The sequence below is a fragment of the Dipodomys ordii genome, unplaced genomic scaffold (assembly GCF_000151885.1).
Source record: "Dipodomys ordii isolate 6190 unplaced genomic scaffold, Dord_2.0 Scaffold99, whole genome shotgun sequence".
In the NCBI taxonomy this organism is placed as follows: domain Eukaryota; kingdom Metazoa; phylum Chordata; class Mammalia; order Rodentia; family Heteromyidae; genus Dipodomys; species Dipodomys ordii.
Genome location: NW_012267315.1, coordinates 8,113,903 through 8,134,051, shown reverse-complemented (window position 1 = coordinate 8,134,051; position 20,149 = coordinate 8,113,903). Strand labels below are relative to the sequence as shown.

At 44.7% G+C, this 20,149-nt stretch overlaps 1 protein-coding gene across 1 annotated transcript; it reads left to right on the top strand.

Moving 5' to 3' along the window:
* Nucleotides 1-7,973: 7,973 nt before the first annotated feature.
* Nucleotides 7,974-16,282, top strand: Banf2 (barrier to autointegration factor 2). Its single transcript, XM_013027074.1, has 2 exons — nucleotides 7,974-8,099; nucleotides 16,136-16,282. The coding sequence occupies exons 1-2, from the start codon at nucleotides 7,974-7,976 to the stop codon at nucleotides 16,280-16,282; spliced, it is 273 nt and encodes a 90-aa protein (XP_012882528.1).
* Nucleotides 16,283-20,149: the final 3,867 nt, after the last annotated feature.

Sequence of the window (20,149 nt, the reverse complement as noted above, 5' to 3'; positions counted from 1 at the left end):
AATGTCAAGGACCCCACCTCTATGGTATGCCTCCCAAATATCCATCCTCCCTCCTCTCCTATCCCTGGAAGTATGGTGTGGATAATGGGGTGAGCTTTCTCTTTTTTGGAATCCCTGGGGCAGAAAAGGTAACCTTTGCATTCCTTTTTCCCTCTCTCTGAGATAAGAATGGCAGAGGGAAGAGGAACCAACATGCTCTAGACAGAAGACACTATATTTAGAGATTTAAAAATGTTTGTTCTAGCTGGGCATCGGTGGCTCATGCTCGAAAATCTCGCTGCTCAGGAGGCTGAGATCTGAGGATTCCAATTGAAACCAGCCCCGCACAAAAACTCTTCCAGGCTCTATCTCTAATCAACCAGCACAAAAGGTAGCTGGAGACGTGGCTCAAGTGGTAGAATGGCAGGCATAAATGCAAAAGCTGAGAGAATGCCTTTGGAAGCCCTGGTGTGCTTGCAGTCTCTTCCCACCCTTAAATTCATACGGGGAAAAGGGATCCTTAAAAGTCAGATCCCAGTGTCCTGGCAGCATTACCATCCTCCTTTCTCCATGAAGAAAAAAGAAGCTGTAGCTTTGAGGCCCAGGGCAGAGGTATAGAGAACCCAGGAAGTGATATCAGCAGAGTCAGCATTCCCTCAAACCTTGAAGGAGTGAGAAGTGAGTGGATGCAGTGCGTCAGAAGTGAGTTAGCATCCATCAGGCTGTTTCCATCGATACAGCCATGCTCCGTGGCAGCACACAGAACAACAAGGCACAGTCCTAAAATTGCTCCTATCCCTGTTCTCGCCTTTCCTTGGTACCCACAGGGATGGATCCTCATTTTTCCATCAATCTGCTTGGTTTAGGAGAAATCTGAAGCTTACTCTTAAAGGGTGTGAGGACTCTGTATACACAAATTTAAGCTCCAAAATAAAGGTAGAAAGAGAAGTAGGCTTAGTGGCACATGCCTGTAATCCCAGCACTTAGAAGGCTGAGCAAGGATGATTGTGATTTCAAGGTCAGCTGGGGCTGCATAGTGAGATGCTGTTTCAAAAGAAAGCATAAAAGTCAGGCATCACTGGGTCACGCCTGTAATCCTAGCTACTCAGGAGGCTGAGACCTGAGGATCATGATTCAGAGTCAGCCTGAACAGACAAATCTGACAGACTCTTGCCTACAATTAACCATCAAAAAAAAAGTGGAGGTGCCAGGCGCTGGTGGCTCACACCTGTAATCTTAGCTATTCAGGAGGCTGAGATCTGAGAATCATAGTTCAAAGCCAGCCTGGAAAGGAAAGTCTGTGAGACTCTTATCCCCAATAAAACCACTCAGAAAACCCGAAGTGGCACTGTGGCTCAAGTGGTAGAGTGCTAGCCTTGAGCTGAAGAGCAGAGGGACAGTGCCCAGGCCCAGAGTTCAAGTACCACGACTGACAAAAAAAAAAAAAGAAAAGAAAAGACAAAAGAAAACTGGTAGAGCTCCAACTGAGAGCAAAGAAAAACAAAAACAAAACAAAAAAGATAAGCAAGAACATAAGGCTCAGAGTTCAAGTCCCAGTATACACAGACACACGCACGCACACACACACACGCACGCACGCACACACGCACACAAACACACACACACACACACACACAAACACACACCCGCCCGCACACAATTCTTATCTATTATTATCCTCTTAGTTCCTTGGGTAAGCAATACTATTTATGCCCAAATAAAAAGACAACATGAACACTATTTTCTTATTTTCTCAGAAAGAAAAATTCCTTTTATTTATTTTTTTGCCATTTAGGGATAGAGATAAAATAGTTTTCCATAGATGGCTTAATTTCATAATTTAATTATATACACTTAAATCTCAGATTATGTAAACTACTTACACTTTTCCCATTCACATTTCAAGAAAATAATAGTTTTTATAAGAGTCACCCCAGACAATTTTGAGGGAATGAAAGCTTCTCTTTGGCTAATGATGGTTTTGAGAAATGTCACTTTTTATACACTTGTATAATGTTTCCAAGAGAAGTTGTATCCCAAACCCCAAATGCCCATGCACATAGTATTGGCAGTCCCTCTACTGCCTCCTCCCCCTTTATCTGGGGCATATTTAAATTTGTGATTGTCTCCTCAAACTATCATACAGCTTTTTCTTTCTTTTTTTCTTTTTTTAGTGCTATGATTTGAACTCAGAGCCTTGCTCTTGCTAGGTTGGCACTCTACTACTTGAGCCAGACTTTCAGCCTTGTTTTTTTTTTAATTTGGAGATGGAGTCTTGGGAACTTTTCTTTCAGGCTGATATTGAACCATAATCCTCTGGATCTCAGCCTCCTGAGTAACTAGAATTACAGGCATGAGCCACTGGTGCCTGGCTTAATATAACAACTCTGACATCCACTTAAGAGGATGGCAGACTTGCAACCAGGAAGCCTTTCCTTTGGGAATGGGGCTTAAAAAAATCCACAGACGACTTTATTCTTTAACCAGGCGTCTCACTAAGCATTTAAGACCAGAATTGATTGAGGTCACTTAATGTATGCTCCCTGAGCAGCGCTTTGTGGTCCTGGAGAGAACATTCTGGAATGTGAGGCTCCTCCAGTCTGGGATTATGCAGAGGCATCTGTCATCTCATAATTCCATGTGGTGACAGATGCCACCAACTCTGGGGTTACCAGAGAATCCAGAATGCCTTGGGATGGGTCTGTTCCCCAAGTGATAGTCTTTTGCAAGTTCCTTGAATTGTCACACCTTAGCTTTCTGACAGATAAAAGGAGAGGTTTCGGTTAGAGAGAGGCTTTTTGGTGGGGTGGGGGGAGGGGAGAAAAGGGATCCTGAAGAAATTTCATGTCTCACCTAATTCACCAGCCAATACCGTCATTCAGCTTTGCTGTTTTATATAAATAAATTCCAGACAAAAATGTCCTTGGAAGTAAAGAAATCTCTTTTAATTTAAGAAAGGAAAAAAGAAGCAGGTGGTTAAAAGGTGTGTCTGCTCAGAAGTTCAAAGGCATCAGGGTGATGGTTAAGTCTTGTTAGTAGAGGCTAACGAGAGTCTGGTGCACCTGCTGACTGGGGTATACACTGCCTGGGAGCCAGGAGCCAAGCCATATGGTGTCACAGATGTACAGATCCCCCCATAAACTCCCACATAACTGCATCCCTTCATCTCAGCCAACCTGCTGCAGATCACCCAACAAGGAGACGATGGCTCAACTTTGCAAACTATTAAAATCACCACAGGCATTTAGGGGAATCTTGAGGGTTAGGCCTTTCCTAAGATAACCCCACTAAAAACTCTGGAAGAGGGACCAGAGCACCAGGAATCTGTCATTTCCCCATGCGGGTCAAACATGCTGTCAAGTTTGAGTCAAGTACAAAATCATCTGTTGATTCCTCAAGGACTTAAAAATAGTTACTACACCATGACATATCAGTTCCAATGATCATTATACATCCAGAAGATGTGAGAGCAGAGTCCCAAAAAAGAGAGTTATGTGGCCACAATCACACCAGGATTATCCATAACAACCCCAAGCAGGAAGCCACCCTATGTGTCCACCCATCTATACAGAATAAGGCTAGACTCACACCCATAATCCTAGCTACTCAGGAGGCTGACATCTGAGAATCCTGGTTCAAAGCCAGCTTGAGCAAACAAATCTGAGAGACTCTTATCTCCAATTAACCAGCAAAAAAAAAAAAAAAACAGAAGTGGATTTGTGGCTGAAATGATGAGTACTAGCTTTGAGTGGAAAAGGTAAGGGAGAATGTGAGAGACCCTAAATTCCAGCCCCAGAACCAGCACATAGAAAAGAAGAATAAGGAAAACATGGTCTCTTTACCTACAGCAGAATATTATGTAGCCTTAAAAAGGGAAGCCAGGCACCAGTAGCTTGAGCCTGTAATCTTAACTACTCAGGCAGCTGAGATCTGAGGATCAAGATTGGAAGCCAACCGGGCAGGAAAGTCTGTGAGACTCTTATCTCAATTAATGACCAAAAAGCTGGAAGTGGGGCTGTGGTTCAAGTGGTAGAGTGCTAGCCTTGAACATGAAAAGCTCAGGGACAGTACCCAGGTCTTGAGTTCAAGCCCCAGGAATGATACAACCAAAAGCTGAAGGAGAGGGAGTTCTAATCTACTCTACAGCATAGACAAGTCTTCCCCTCCCCCAGTGTGACCAGCAAGAATGTCAACAGCCCTCGCCAAATCCTCTTCCCAGCTTGGGGGGTGGGCGAGTTATGAGTCATCCATATTTGAGAAGTACAGTTGGAGCTGAAGTCACCATCTCTCTCAGAGGTATTTCAAAGGTCCAAGTGAGTTTGGGATGGGAAATGTGAACTCACACACAGAGTATCACCAAATCATTACCATCTTTGATGTTGTTCCAGCTTTGATAACATTGGAGTACTTTCCATTTATTCTTAGAAGATATAGTAGGCAGAGACGTTTAACGTGACAGATGGTCAGCATGGGTAGTGGGTGGAATTTTCCCTCAGCAAAGTTGGTGTGGCTTGTGAGACTTCCAGGCTCTCAGAAACCCTGGGTGCTCATGAGCCTGCCTCTGAGCTGGGCCACCAATCTGTATTGTCATTCCACAAGGCCATGGTTGCTAAGGTGCTCACCTGTCAGTGCCAGAATAAACCAAACCAAACTTCAACAAAACATGAAAAAAAGAGCAAACCCCTCCCATAGTAAAGTAGTTAGGAGTTTATGTACATCTGTGTGCTTGACAGACAACCTCTCCTATTTTATGTCTCCCTTCCTAGGATCTGCAGGTACCCAGAGACTCTTCTCCTTAGGATCCCCTACTTCCTCTCAGGGCCTTTGGACCCATCTTCTTTTGAAGACTTCGGTTTCATCTACCGTTTTTCAAAACGTCCCACAAAACAAGAAGGCTCACAAGAAGGGCTCTGCTTTGCCGAAAGGTATGGAGGAAGACTGGGAGGGGGGTGGTATGAGAAGAGGGGATAGGCCTTGTGACTGGATGCATCTGATCATTTAAACCAGCAAGTATTTACCATGTGCCAGGCACAGTACTGAGTACCAGGGTTAGCGGTAAGAAGCCATGAGGAGACAGCCACAGCCCTGGGAGCTTATTGGGTTGTCCTAACAAAATCCTCTGTAACTACCCCAATGTGCGTCTCACCATCGCCACCACTGCAACCCAGGAGCTGTCTGAGCCTGGAGGTGTAGAACATGTGGATCAGACCATGAAGAATATTGCTGTGGGGCCTGGCGCATGACAATTTGAGCTACAGAAGGTGTTTGTTGGTGGCTTCTAACTAGAGATCTCTAGGTTTTCCTTTGGCAGAAGGGAGTGTGGCTTGAAATGGTAATGTAATAGTAGGATCTGGTGTGGCCTTCATTTCCATGAAGGATTTAAGCTGAAGATGGATGGTATGGACAAAGGAAGGCTAAATCAACAGACCAGCTGGGAAATCACACTGGAATCTTGGTCAAACTGTATCTGATTTTTTTTTAAAATCAGTTGTGGGGCTTGAACTCTAGGCCTGGCTCTGTCCCTCAGCTCTTCAGCTCAAGGCAAGTGTTCCACCACTTGAGCCACAGTTCCACTTCTGGCTTTTTCTGTTTATGTGATGCTAAGGAATCAACCCAGGGCCTCATGCATGCAAGACAAGCACTCTACCACTGAGCCACCTTCCAGCCTTATACTTGATTTCTTGGTAATATATACTAATAAAAAAATCTAAGAGAAGCCACTTAAAACTGGATTTTCTGTTCCTTGCATCATAAACTATATAGATTGAAATACACTTTGGTAACAGGCTACAATAAGCAAAATTCCCAGTGTTGGGTTGAGAAGAGACTTGTTTAGGCGGAGACCAGCAAGAATGCCTTTACTCTGCCTTGCTTGGAAAAAATGGATGACAGTCAGCCGGGCACTGGTGGCTCATGCCTGTAATCCTAGCTACTCAGGCGGCTGAGATCTGAGAATCAAGGTTCAAATCTAGTTCAGGCAGAAAAGTCTGTGAGACTCTTATCTCCAATTAACCACCAGAAAAGTGGAAGTGGTGCTGTAGCTTAAGTGGTAGAGCACTCACCTTGAGCTGAAAAGTTGAGGAACAGTGCCCAGGCCCAAAGTTCAAGCTTCATGACTGACAAAAAAAGGCTGACAGTGTTGGACACAGACCTTATCCTAATGGAGTCCCTGTCCTATGGAGCTGCCACCGGCAGTCTTCATTGAGGTCCTCAGAGACTCAAGTCAAGGAGGAAGTTGGCCCATTTAAAAGGGGAAATTAAGCCAATCCTGCTGGCTTGAAAAACCTGGTATTTCTAATTAGAGTTAGAAAATCACAAATGGGTGACTTAGCAATGGAGTTGCCAAAGAAAATGATGCTTATGTCCTGAGATTGCCCAATCCCTAAACATGTACACCCTAAGAAGTAAGGTGCTAAAACAGCATCTTTCCTAGGAAGGCACCAACCCCCTACCCACTCAGATATGAATAAGAGTGGATGAGAGCGATATACTCCAGCACTTGGGGCGCTCTGTTGGCTGAACAAAAAACTTATTCCAGCTGGGCACCAGTGTCTCATGCCTGTAATCTCAACTACTTAGGAGGCTGAGAATTGAGGATTGCGGTTTGGAGCCAATCTCCAACTGACCACCAGAAAACAAGACTGGTTCTGTGGCTCAAAGTGGTAGAGTGCTAGCCTTGAGGAAAAACTCAGGGACAGCATCCAGGTCCTGAGTTTAATCCCCACAACTGACAGAAAAAAAAGAGGAGGAGGAGGAAAAGGAGAAGGAGGGGGAGGAGGAAGAAAAGAAGGAGGAGGAGGAGGAGGAAGGGGAGGAAAGAAGAAGAGGAGGAGAAGCTTCCTTGACCATGTGGGTGGGGAGATCCTGTGTTTCTGTCCAGCAAGGTGCTGTGCTTTATGCATTTTTGACCTCTTTAAGGAAGCAATTCTTATTTCTGATTTATTTGATCTTTCCTTTCAACATTGCTGGCTATGGTGATGAACTTCAGGATTTAGTTCATAGAGTACCCCAGACATAATGAAGAACATGATGCCTTGCCCCTAAATATGACGTTGAATCTGAACCCACACTAACTAGCCGAGTCCTAGGAAGAGGGAGGAATAGATATGTATGATGGACCTCTAAGGGCAGGAGGGGAGAGTACACAGATATCAAGTGGCCAGAGTCAAGTGGCCAGAGGTAGACTACAATGGGACACGGTGGCTATTCCCTTAACACATACCTCCTTGTCTGTGGAAAGCTATTGCGATTTTGTTCATAGCTTAATCTGCCTTTAGGGAAAGCTGAATGTACTTCTACATCCAGGACTGGAGCATATGGTAGATACCAGTTCTACTAGTAACCTGGGCATCTGTTAGAAGCTGGGTGTAGCGTTTGCTTGCTACTCTTAAGCAATGAGTTCCCTCCATCCCTTCATTTGAGATGGGATGCTGGACAATAAGGGCTGTAGCAGCCAGATCACTGCCACATGAGAAGTAACCAGGGGTGAAAGCCATCTTGATTGTCCCATATCTGATCTCACCGTGGACTTGTGAGTTGTTTGAGGTTAGCATGGCGATCTGTCACCTGCAGCCAAATAACTAACCATTAGAGAGTGATAAGTGCTACAATAAAAGTATGACAAAAGGGTTGGGTGTTTGAGAGAAAGCAGGTTAATTAGCTAAGAAAGAGCAGCTGGCTTTTCAGCAGGTAGAATGGCAAGCATTGGAAAGAGACCAGCGGTTCTTAGCATCAAGGACACCTTTTAGTTAGAACTGGCTTTTTCTGACTCATCTGGAGCCAGCATTATACTTCTCTCCCTTCATCCAGGTGGGCACAGAAGTAGAAAGGACTCCTGGGACAGCACACCTGGTTCCCCATAGCCATGGGATGATGGATCAAAGTCTGCCTTCTGTTGTCCCAGTCCATCAGGCTCAGGGAGCTCCCCAGAACCCCCCTCACACTGTGTAGTCAGACACCTCCTCATGCTTTCTCTTCTTCCCACATTGCAGGAGATGGAGCAAATGTCTCCCAGGCTGAGAGCCTTCCTTTCAGAGCCCATTGGTGAAAAGGATGTTGCCTGGGTGGATGGTATCAGCCGAGAGCTGGCCATCAATTTGGTCACCAAAGGTTTTAACAAGGTAATTTGTTCCCCTCTGCCACTAGCACACACACATCTCTTCCTAACCTCTCTTCCTCTAGTTCAGGCCAGATGGCAGCCCCTGCCACATGTCCTTATGAGGGACCATAAGAGAGCAAGGCTGGCACTTGGCAGGGCGCCACCTGCCTCAGTGCTGATGACCCCACATGCTTGAGCAGCCTCAAGGGCTTGCAGATGATGGGCAAACAGAACTGCTTCAGCTTCGGAGCAGCTGGGCTGGGCATGAGTCATTCGGTCAGTGTTCAAAGGCTCAGAGCTTGGTAGAAGTGAGCCTTGCCACCAGTGTCTGGGGCAGAGCTGTCAGAATGGATGACTTGGATACACGCCCCACCCCTTGGGAAGGGGCTTATGGAACCTTGCTTGCCCCTGCCAGGATGCAAGCATTGTCAAGGCATGTGACAAGCCGGCATCCTGGAATCTATACCAAGGTGAGAAGCTGACATTTACCAAGGTGAGAAGCTGACATTCCTAGCTCAAGAAAATGGCTTCAGGACTATCCAAAGCAATCTCTGAATAGATGAGTCTGTTTTCCATTGCTATAACAAAATATTTGATGCAGAGTATTTTATAAGGAAGATACTACACTCTGGTGCCTATTTCATAGCAGGAACACATAAAAAGGAGAGCTGGATCACATGGCAGGACAGGAAGCCAGAGGGTAGGGAAGAGACATCCTTACTCTTTTGTATATTCAACTTATTTAGTTTAGTGCTGGATTGATCCCATGCTTCACATATGCTAAGCATGTACTCTACCACTGGCCAACACCTCCATGCTTCCCACCCTATTTTTCACTTTTTTTTTTTTTGTCTGTGTCAGGGCCTGAACTCTGGGCCTGGGCATTGTCCTTCAGCTCTTCAGCTCAAGGCAAGCACTTTACCACTTGAGCCACAGCACCACTTCCAGTTTTCTGGTTGTTAATTGGCCTTTTCTGCCCTGGCTGGCTTTGTACCAAAATCCTCAGATCTCAGCCTCCTGAGTAGCTGGAATACAGGCGTAAGCCACCAGTGCCCAGCTTGAAGAAGTTTTATATGGATAGATGTACCCGCATAGCCACCACCCTGACCCAGACAACTTTGAAATTCCAGATGGCTCCCTTGTACCTCTTTTCAGCCAATGTCATCCCCTATTCCAAGAGATAAACACTGTTCTGACATCCACCACATTTCCTTAATTGTAGGGTTTCATACTTGCCCAGCTGTGTTTATCATTTAAAAAAAATATTCTGGATTGGGGATGTAGTTTAAGTGGTAGAGTGCTTGTTTAGCAGGTACAAGGCCTCCTGGGAACAATTCCCAGTACTGCATACAACATATGTATATATGTGATGTTTGCTATATACAGAAACTTCCAAGCTTTCTAAGTATTAGTTTTGTTTTTTTTTTTTTTTTTTGTCGGTCGTGGGGCTTGAACTCTGGGCCTGGGCGCTGTCCCTCAGCTCTTCAGCTCAAGGCGAGCGCTCTACCACTTGAGCTACAGCACCACTTCCGGTTTTCTGGTAGTTTATTGGAGATAGGAGTCTCACGGTCTCTCCTGCCCGGGCTGGCTTTGAACCGTGATCCTCAGATCTCAGCCTCCTGAGTAGCTAGGATTACAGGCATGAGCCACCAGCGCCCGGCAGTATTTCTATCTATCTATCTATCTATCTATCTATCTATCTATCTATCTATCTATCTATCTATCTATCTATCTATTTCATTTCTATTGTACTGATGTGGAAACTGGGTCAAAGAGAACACATGCGGATTGCTCAGTGTCATATGAAATAACAGTGATGGAAGCTGGGGAGGGGCAGACAAACCACAGGGCTCAAGGCCTCCAGGCTCCATTGTGCTGTGTGCACCACTAGAAATAAGGTGGGCCATCACCCACCCTCACTGTTATACTCTCCAGATTCCAGGGCCTTTCCTAGACCCTCCCTTGTAATTAGCAGAAAGGAACAGAGACCAAGCTCAGGACTACATGACCCCAGTGGTCAGCTGCCATCTCTCCTGTCACCCAAGTCCCAAGGCTTAACTACTGAGGCCCTCAGCTCCTGTCTGTTCACTCTGTTGGCACAATACCCTACTACCTAATGTCTAGACCCTGCAAGGAGTCAATCACATGACTTTGGGGTTGCCCTGCTTTGAGCTTCTAGATAAAATACAAAGGATTTCATGAGCCTGGAATTCTGGATTTTATAGGATAAGCATGTCTCACCAGGAGAGAAAAGGATCAAGACCTAGTATTGGGCTGAGCCTCCACACCAAAAGCACAGTGATACAAGCATGATGTGACCGGGGGATGTTGGCTTTTCAAGGTTGCCATTGGTCATCAGTGAACATGCAGACCTAGGTGTCGGTGTCTGCTTAGAGAAGAGCAGAACTGAGCTGCATCATTGCGACAGAGGCCCACAGTAATGTAAGGGGCATTCAGGACAGGAGCTGTGAGTCGGGTCTTAGACAGAGGGAAGTGATGGAAGCTTGAGAATGAGAAGCCAAAACAATATATGTTTATTTAACAAGGGCAGATGCCAATGTGAAGGTTCAAAACTTTAATGAGCCCACACCAGGGCCTCCGACCTAAATGGCAGTGCCCAGTGCAAAACAAAATGGAAAGGCTTAACTGTATTTAGACTTCCAAGATGGTGGCAGCATGACAGTAGACATATGGTGGTTCACCTATGCATGGGACCCTACATACCCATGCAGATCTAACCTAAGCAAAGTCAATCTTGGTACAGATTCACATTGCCATAGTTTGGCAAGAGGTGGAGATACCCTTTGGGGAAAGCCTCCGGAGAGCTTCTCTTCTTGGTCTTTCAGTTGAGGACAAGTCTGCCCTTGTATCACCATTTTGCTGCTACAGGAAGAAATGCGCTTTCTTGCCTGGTCAAGACGACCATCCATGACATCTTTTCAGGATTTCTGAACCAAATTCCTTACATCTGGGCTTCCCTCTGATGAATGGTTTACTATCTGAAGCCACTGGAGAAACTAAATGGGCAATGAGCAGGGCCATGATGGAGTCTCATGAGGTTTCCTTCCCTTGGAAGCAAGGTGAATTCCTCACAGCTGACGTGAGAAGGAAGGTCATCTTTCCCTCCTCACTTGCTAGAAGATGCCAGAATGAGACCAGTGGGAAAGCTGAGGATGGAACATCAGGTGGCAACTTGGCTTAGGGGCCTTGCCATGTTCCTGGAAAGTTCACCTGGATCCAACCTGTTGTGCATTCCTGGATTTCTGTCTGCTGAGCTTGGTGGCTGGAGAGGTTCAGATGACCAGATCAGCTGATTTCCATAGCTGGCCCCCAAACGGGCAGTAGATGAGTGGGAAAAAGGCAGGGGGCTCAAGCTCCCAGATTCCTAGGAGAATGGGGTGGGCAGGGTACACATGAGGACTAAAGTGTGCCATGTATCTCCAGAAGAGTGTAACCTGTCAGAGTGCTCAAATGTGCTACTTGCACCAGGTGCTCGTGGCTCACGCCTGTAATCCTTATTACTCAGGAGGCTGAGATCTGAGGATCAAGGTACAAAGCCAGCTCAGGCACGAAAGTCCACGAGACTCTCATCTCCAGTTCACCACTCAGAAAACCAGATATGGTGCTGTGGCTCAAGTGGTAGAGTGCTTGCCTTGAGCTGAAGAGCACTGGGACAGCACCTAGGCCCAGAGTTCAAGCCCCACGCCAAAAATAAAAAAAGTGCTATTTGCTATTAGTTAAAATTATTATCACTAATGTTCCTCTCCTTGGACAAAGCTCTATGTCTCTTCATCCTAATGCATTTGCCTGGCTATTTCCATAACTACAGCACCTAGCAAATGCCAGTGTTTTAAAGCACTTAAAAACATGTTGACTTAAAAACACCACAGTACAATCCATCAGTGAAGATGGAAAGAGACTGATAAAAAGTAAGATCATGCTAAGCAACTCTACAAAACAGAGAGAATAATTAAAGGGTGAACAAACGCAGCAGTGGTACTCAGGAGACTCTATGTTGAAAATAAACTATACAACTTATGGACGAAGTAGGAGGGAAAAACTGGGAGAGAAGGAAGGAGGGAGTAACATTGTCCAAAAAGAAATGTACTCATTACCTGACTTATAAAATAGTAACCCCTCTGTACATCATCTTTATAATAACAACTTTAAAAGATATAATAAAGCAACAAAGGTGGGGGAGAGCGATGGGAAGGGGAAACAAAGGAGGAGGCAACAATACTTGATAAGAAATGTACTCATTACTTTGCTCATGTAATTGCAACCCCTCTGTACAGTATTTTCACAATTAAAAAAGATTTAAAAAGATATAATAATAACAAACCCATATAAAAAGAATGATTAAAGTAGCAGTGTAAAATCACCAGGAAGTCCTGGCTTTGTTTCTCTCTTCAACAATTAGACAATGTCTAAAAGCAAAACCCCTGGCTGGTGATATAACTTAGCTTAGTGATAGAGTGCTTGCTTGGCTGGTGTGTACAAAGCCTTCAGTCTGATCCCCAGCACCAAAAAAATTTTTGAAGAAATCCAAACTCAAGCCAGGTTCTCATTCCTACAATTGTACAATTCTAGGTACTCAGAAAGCTGAGATCTGAGGATTGCAATTGGAAGCTAGCCCAGGTAGAAAAGCCCATGAGACTCTCATCTCAACTAACCACCAAAAAGCCTAAAGTGGAAAAATGGTTCAAGTGGTGGAGCATTAACCTTGAGGAAAAAAAAGCTAAGAGACAGTGCCCAAGCCCTGAGTTCAAGCCTCAGTAACTAGCACGCACACACACACACACACACACACAGACACAGACACACACACACACACACACACACACACACACACACACACACACACACACCCCTAATGCTTGGGTCCATTTTATGACTAGCTGTTATTTGATTTTACTTGTTAAAAAATATGTGCCTTTTAGTTAAGATGAAGTTTACTTTGTTTTATGTAACAGAAAGTCAACAGACACCAGCAGGTTTTCCTGGAAAAGGCCCAGAACTCAAAGGCGTGGGTGGATATTGGTTCTCGTTCATTCTGAACTGGAGAGCCCCCAAACCAGGCCCAAGAGACAGACATGTAATGTGACCTAAAAGCTCTAGCCTCCACCATGTAATGGCTTGGCCAGCTTATGCTCAAATAGACTTGGGAGATATCTTTCTCCACATGGTCCTTGTTCTTCCTCATCAATCATGGTGTAATAAAATTGTAAAAGAGAGATGAAAACCTGTGGAAGGCACGTAGAAAACTAAAACACCCTGTAGAAACATGAGTCATGGTGCACTTAACATTTATCTAACATGTATTGTTTAGCAAATCTATTAAAACAGACCGTTTCTATAAAACTAATAGTCCAAGAAGGTGGTGCTCCCATGGCTCAAAGATATAATCCTAGCAACCCGGAAAGCTTGAGATCTAAGGATCAAGGTTCCAAGCCAGCCCAGGCAGGAACATCTGTGAGATTCTGATCTCCAACTAACCAGCAAAAAGCCAGAAGTGGAAGTATAGCTCAAGTGGTAGAGAAACAGTCTTGAGTGAAAGAGGCTAAGGGACAATCCCCAGGCTCTGAGTTCAAGCTCTAATACCTATATACACACACATAAAAATATACCAATAGAAGACTACACACACACACACACACGAGTCACAAAGTTGACTCATACAAGCAGAGGCTGAATAGCTCCGCAGGCTGCAGAGACAGAACTGTTGAGTCTAAGAAGTTGGAAAATACAGGATACAATAGAAGCCTATGATGTGGCCCCAGTCAGTAAAAGGCTTGGAAAAGAGATACAGGTCTAGCATGTTTTATACTGTCAGTGCTGCTCCCACACACAGGACAGCATCTCTCTCTCAGGACAGAAAGAGGAATCTGCATTCTTTGAATGTTTTAGCATTTGGTTCACTTGATTTAATTTTCAGGGCAGGATCCACCATGAACCTTGGGATGGTGAACAGTGCCTTAACTTCTGCTGGTCCACACTGCAGTGCAGGTGCCTGGATCGCACAGGTGGTGTACAAAAACAAGTCAATGTTAAGATGGCCTTCACCTGCCAGCCGCATGTGCAATACTTCTCAGCTGAGGGCGATCTTGGCACCACGGGGACATTGAGCAATGCCTGGGAAATGTTATGATTGGGAAAGTAGTGTGGGATAAGGAATGTCTATAACTCATTGATGTGCATTTCAAAGAAGTGCCTTGGCTGGGGATGTAGGTCAGTGATAGAGCATTTGCCTAGCATAGGTATATGCTAGGTCCCCTACTTAAAACATTCCCACCAGATCAACCATAGCTAGGAACATATTAGAAATAGAAAATCTCCGGGAACTAATGGCTTATACCCCTAGCTGAGATGTGAGGGCCATGGTACAAAGCCAGCCCTGGGCTGCAGATATATCTGAGAGACTCTTATCTCCAATTGACCCACAAAAAGCCAGGAGAAGGGGTGTGGCTCAAGTGGTAGAGTGCCGACCTTGAGCAACAAAGCTAAGTAAAAGCATGCGGTCCTGAGTTCAAGCCCCAGTGCCAGCACAACAATCAATCGATCAACCATTCAATGTAGTAGAATGGAAACTCAGGTTGGCTCACACCTGTAATCATGAACTCAGGAGGCAGAGATTAAGAGAATCTTGGTTTGAGGCCAGACAGGGCAGAAAAAAACTAAGGTAGTGGAAAGTTGTAAAGCACCAGCCAGTTTCCCTACAAAAGGCCCAGAACTCAAAGTTAAACCAGGTTTTTAGGTCCTAGATAAAAACTCCAGAAGTTTTTCATATCAGGCCCTATATGCCAAATAAAGAGACATAATGAAGAAGGGAGGAAGGAAACTTATCACATGGAAACCACAGAAGATAGCACTTCAGTGTGTGTTTCAGTCATGTTTAGCTGTCTTCAGGGGTAAAGGCATGGGCCTTACGTTAATGGAGTGAATTTAGGGCAGGGAGTAAGAATGTACACATAATATATAGGTGTAGCCTGGTTGACCATTATCTCAGTGTTTGTCTCTGAAAGAGTTTCAAAGAAGTTATCACTTTATCCCTGGAGGGCAGCAGGAACAAGTCAGTCTCTGTTGCAAGGTCACTGTTCCCTGGCAGTTGATCTGTAGTTTTGAACTGTTCATTTTCCTTTGAAGCAGTTTTACCTTTTGCCACAAGATGATAAGAAGAAAGCATTGCCTGTCTGAGGGGCATTTGCCTTTTGTCACAAGATGCTTATCGGTAAATCCTGTTCTTTCTGGAGGTGATTGCAAAGTGACTGCAGGAAAGAATGGCTCCTATCAAAGCACACACATAAAGTGGAGTCTGGGTGCCCAGCTTTTATCCTACTTTTGCTTAATTCATGGGCCCAGCAAAGGCAGCTTTTCAGTTGACTCTAAACAAGTGGTGAGTGGATGTTGGTTCTCATTCATTCTGGGCTAGAAAATCCCCTTTAACCAGGCCCAAGAGACAGACATGTAATAGGACTTGAAATCTCTAGAGTCTGACAATAAGCTGGGCACGAAAGTCCTGTCTCGTCATCCTAGCTTTGTGAGAGGTATAACTAGGAAGATCGAGGTCAGGTCAGGTCAGGTCAGCACCAACAAAAACATAAGACCCTATCTGAAAATTAACCAGAGCAAAAAGGACTAAGGGCATGGCTTAAGTGGTAGAGCACTTGCCTACCAAGCACAAGAGCTGGAGTTCAAAGCCCAGTAATACCACCACCACCACCACCATCATCATCATCATCATGGAACTCTTGATTTAGACTCTTTTGAGTCAGAAACTGTCTTTTTCCAAGATGCCAGGTGATCAGTATAAGGAGCAAGCAAGCGCTTGCTGGGCTTGGCAGCCCTGGAAGATGAACAATCCATTTGGCTTACCTCTCACCAATTGTCCCCAAGCCCTGCTGGCTGTAGTCAGGGTTTCAGTGACTGACAATCTCCCTTATCTGACTCATTGCCCAACCTTTGTCATCTAGGTCCATATGGTTGGAGGAGGAAGGAAGGGCACCTCTGAGACATATTACGATAACTTTGTTTCCTTCTTGCCTTGTCCCATTCTCCTAGGCCTATATCCTGCTGGGCCAGTTCCTTCTAATGCACAAGAATGAAGCTGAGTTTCAAAAATGGCTTATCTGTTGCTGTGGTGCCACTGAGTGTGAGGCCCAGGAGAGCTCTAAGTGTCTGAAGGAATGGTGCACCTGCTTCCTGTAGAAAACCCTCCTTGGCCCCTGGGCCAGAAATAATACCTTCTAGACCACCAGGCTCTGAGTCATTACTTGTGTTTTTGACTAACAGTACACATACACGTGCATGCCAAAAAAAAAAAAAAAAGAGTATAAAGGACCCGCACAAGAAAAAAAAAAGCCACGAATCAATTTCATACATCATTCTCTGTAAAAATGTATATACTAGAATGGATAATTTTAGCCTTAGACAAGAACTGCATCTCAATAATGAATTACTATAAATCACGGTGCCTGAAAATAACAAAGAATATTACCAGTTAAGTATCCCTATTCCACACATACAAAGCATGGCTGGACTTTGCTGAATTATTTCTTCTTCATCAGATATGGTAATTTTCTAAATCAGTTTCTTGTGAGTTTAAGAATAATAGCCAGAGCACTAGACGTTTCGCTCAATGGTAGGGTGTTTGCCCAGCACACATGAGACCCTGGCTCAATCTTCAGCACCATAATTTTGAAAATTAACTTAAAAATTTTTTAAAATAATTAGTATGGGAGAAACAAAGGTTAGGATGTTAAGTTTATTTTAAATTCAGTTATTGAATGATTTGCACACGTATACTGTCTCCTCATTTTTCACTGATATTAATGCTTTCAATTTATCAAGATCTATAGCAAATACATTCTTCCCATAGCACAGATATTGAAGAGTAGCTGTTCCTTGTACAATGTAATTGTGAGGACTCCTTGCTCCTAGTCAATAGAAAGTTTTTCTGCCACTACATCTTCCATGTAGATAAAATTTTGGCCTGAATTCTTAGGATAAATTATTGGCCTCCATTCTCCACTTCTCCCTACATTCCCCACCTTTACAGTCATGTGATTTTTTTTTTCAGTCCTGCCTATTAAATGTGAGGGTAATTCCCAGTCTTGAACTGAAAAAAAAAAAAAAAATCACGTGACCGTGATTTGTCTGGATGACTTGCTTTGGCCAATGATATGAAGATGCAACCGGCCAGTTCTGAGTTCCTCTTGCCTCAGAGCACTCTCTGTGCTATGTTGGCATTAAGAGAACAGACATTCCCTTGGATACTTGCTGTCCTTTTGGCCTGGGCCCCTGAAGGAATTCAAGTGCAGCTGACCTGAACTCACATTGCTGCACAGACCCAAGGCCTGCTTGACCTTTTTTTTTCTTCCTGACCTTTTGTTGATGCCAAGTCACCTTCCTACATCAGCCAACACTTAACCGACACAGATGTATTAACAAAGAGTCACTCTTTTCGGCCTCTGATGGTTGGGGCAGTTTACCCTTGAACAACATCTGATACCTACCTTCTAGTCTGAAATGTCCCTACCCTACCAACCTACCTTTGGTCACACCCAAGTCCAATCAAACCTTCAGCTCAGGGCAGGGCAATGTATTCTATCCAGACTCAATCAGATTCAAGTCTGAATGCTGTTTTTCCAGCATTCTTCCACCTCATTCTGGGTGAATTCATTTCTTTCTCCCATCTTCAGTTTTCTCATCTGTCAGGCTTAAAAAAAAAAAGTCAACCCTGCCTCGAAAGGTAGATCGATGAGAATAGCATATGTAAGGTACATGATGTAGTAAGCACTCAATAAATGACGCTGCGGTCTTTGGAGCCCTGGCCTCCCAAGCGCTTGATCCTCCCATGCCCCTTGGGAGAGAATTCATAGCTGTGAGTTGGAAGACGGCCCAGATAGCAATGTATCTAATCCAGCCTAGTTATGTCCCAGCATAGAGTAATGGACATTATATAATTCTTAGGATCCTCATACTCTTTAATGGGTAAGAGAGAGAGAACCACTGATGGCTATCGGGTTAGTTCAGATTTTGACTCTGCCCTTTTAGTCACATCAGCTCCCACAGGGCATCTGAAAAGATACACAGCTTTGCATGCATGTCCTCAGCCAGCCAGTGGTGCCTCTTCTATTTGCAAGGTAGCTGGTGGTTGATTCGAGAAAGGACTGGTGTCCAAGAACATTGATCAAATAACATAGTTTTGACCAGCATCAGAAAAGGCAGTGAGATGTATACAAGAGAGAAAAGTTGGCCAAGACTCTCTAATCTGTAGTTTGGAAGTATCTTTGAGTTAGCAATTTCAGTTAGAATTTACAGTGTTTAGGTCTGCAGACGTGGTTGGTGCTGTGGGAGATAAAAGGGGGGGGGTAGTACTAGTTTCTCTGGTTTCTGGAAGTTACAACTTGATGAAATGTGATTGGGAGAAGGGAGGAAACCTTAGCAGAGGTATTGAGAAGTGGGTCTATTTTAGATTCCCTTAGAAGTGAACCCTGAGACAAGAGTCCTTGTGAGAGTAGTTGATTGACAGGATATGCAGATGGAGAAGGAGCTTGAAGAGAAGGCAGCCCATGAACATTAACTAACACGGTTTCTCATCACTGTAGACAGCCTAGCTCAGTCCATCCTGCAGGGTGGTTATGAGAGCCCAGTGGAGAGCAAGCATTTCAAGTGTTCCTACCCCGGATAGGGTATCTCCATATCATCAATGGTTTGTGGAGGGCTCTCCCACAGGAAGTTAGCAACTCAGCTCCTGAGCCTGCCCCAAGGGGAAATGTACCTCACAGAAAAAGGCAAAGAGCTATGGGAACCTGCAGCTGGTGCTGGATCAGCCCTGTCCTGAAGAGGGGACATAGCAGGTTTCAACATCTCCTAACTCGGGTGGGTTATAGAGTATGACAGGCCTAGCTTTGAAAACAGAATCCACACTTTTGCCATCAGTTTTAAGGCCTTCGGAAAGCTATCTTCTCTGTCCAGTTGCCTGACTCTAAAATTGTAGCTCACGTGTTAAGATTCAAACCCTAGGCTCCAAGGAAGAGCCAAACTCATGGTAGCTCTGGGAACTGAAATACTAAAATGGGTAGCAGTCTGTTGTCTCCTTACTGTCAGAAGGAGGTAGGTAAGGACCACAGTATTCAGGGGAGGTTCCTCGGAGAAGGTGACCTTTAAGCTCAGTATTAAAAGGAAGGTCAGAATTTAATTGGTTGATGGGGACAAAAAGAGGGTAGGAGAAGATGGAGCAGAGCAGTAAGAGAAAGCCATGAAGGGGAAAGCACACACACCTCAATTGTCTCACTGTAGGTCTGCAGGGTATTAAAGCTCTACCTGTTTCCCCACCCCAGGTGGTGTGGATCACACCTGGTGACCTAGAGATGCTCTCAGGAAGCCAAATGTAGCATTTGCAATGTTCAGACAGGCAGTAGAAGGGAGGAGGCGGATGGGACAGATGGCCCCAGGAAGATGCTTGTGATGGTTAAGGAGATAGCAGCTTCCTGAAGAACATCCCTCAACACACATTTACTAAACATGCAGTATGTGTTAGCATAGGTCTAGACACAGTGAGGAATTGAGCAGACAAAGCCCAAATCCCTCCAGAATAGACACCCCAATGGGAAGAGGCAGAGAACATCTGTTAACAAGTAAAATATGCATTCATTTGAACCATATGAAACTATTCTTCTTAAGATCAAATGTAGCCAAATATAAGCAAAATAATAGGGTTCAACCTAATAGAATGTTAGTTTCCTGATGGGTACTGTGAAGAGAAGAAAGCAAGGTGAGGAGGTTAAGAGAGTAAGGGTAGTCACTACAAAAATTAACTGAAGCCGGGCGCTGGTGGCTCACGCCTGTAATCCTAGCTACTCAGGAGGCTGAGATCTGAGGATCGCGGTTCAAAGCCAGCCTGGGCAGGAGAGACCGTGAGACTCCTATCTCCAATAAACCACCAGAAAACCGGAAGTGGCGCTGTAGCTCAAGTGGTAGAGCGCTTGCCTTGAGCTGAAGAGCTGAGGGACAGTGCCCAGGCCCAGAGTTCAAGGCCCACGACCGACCAAAAAAAAAAAATTAGCTGAA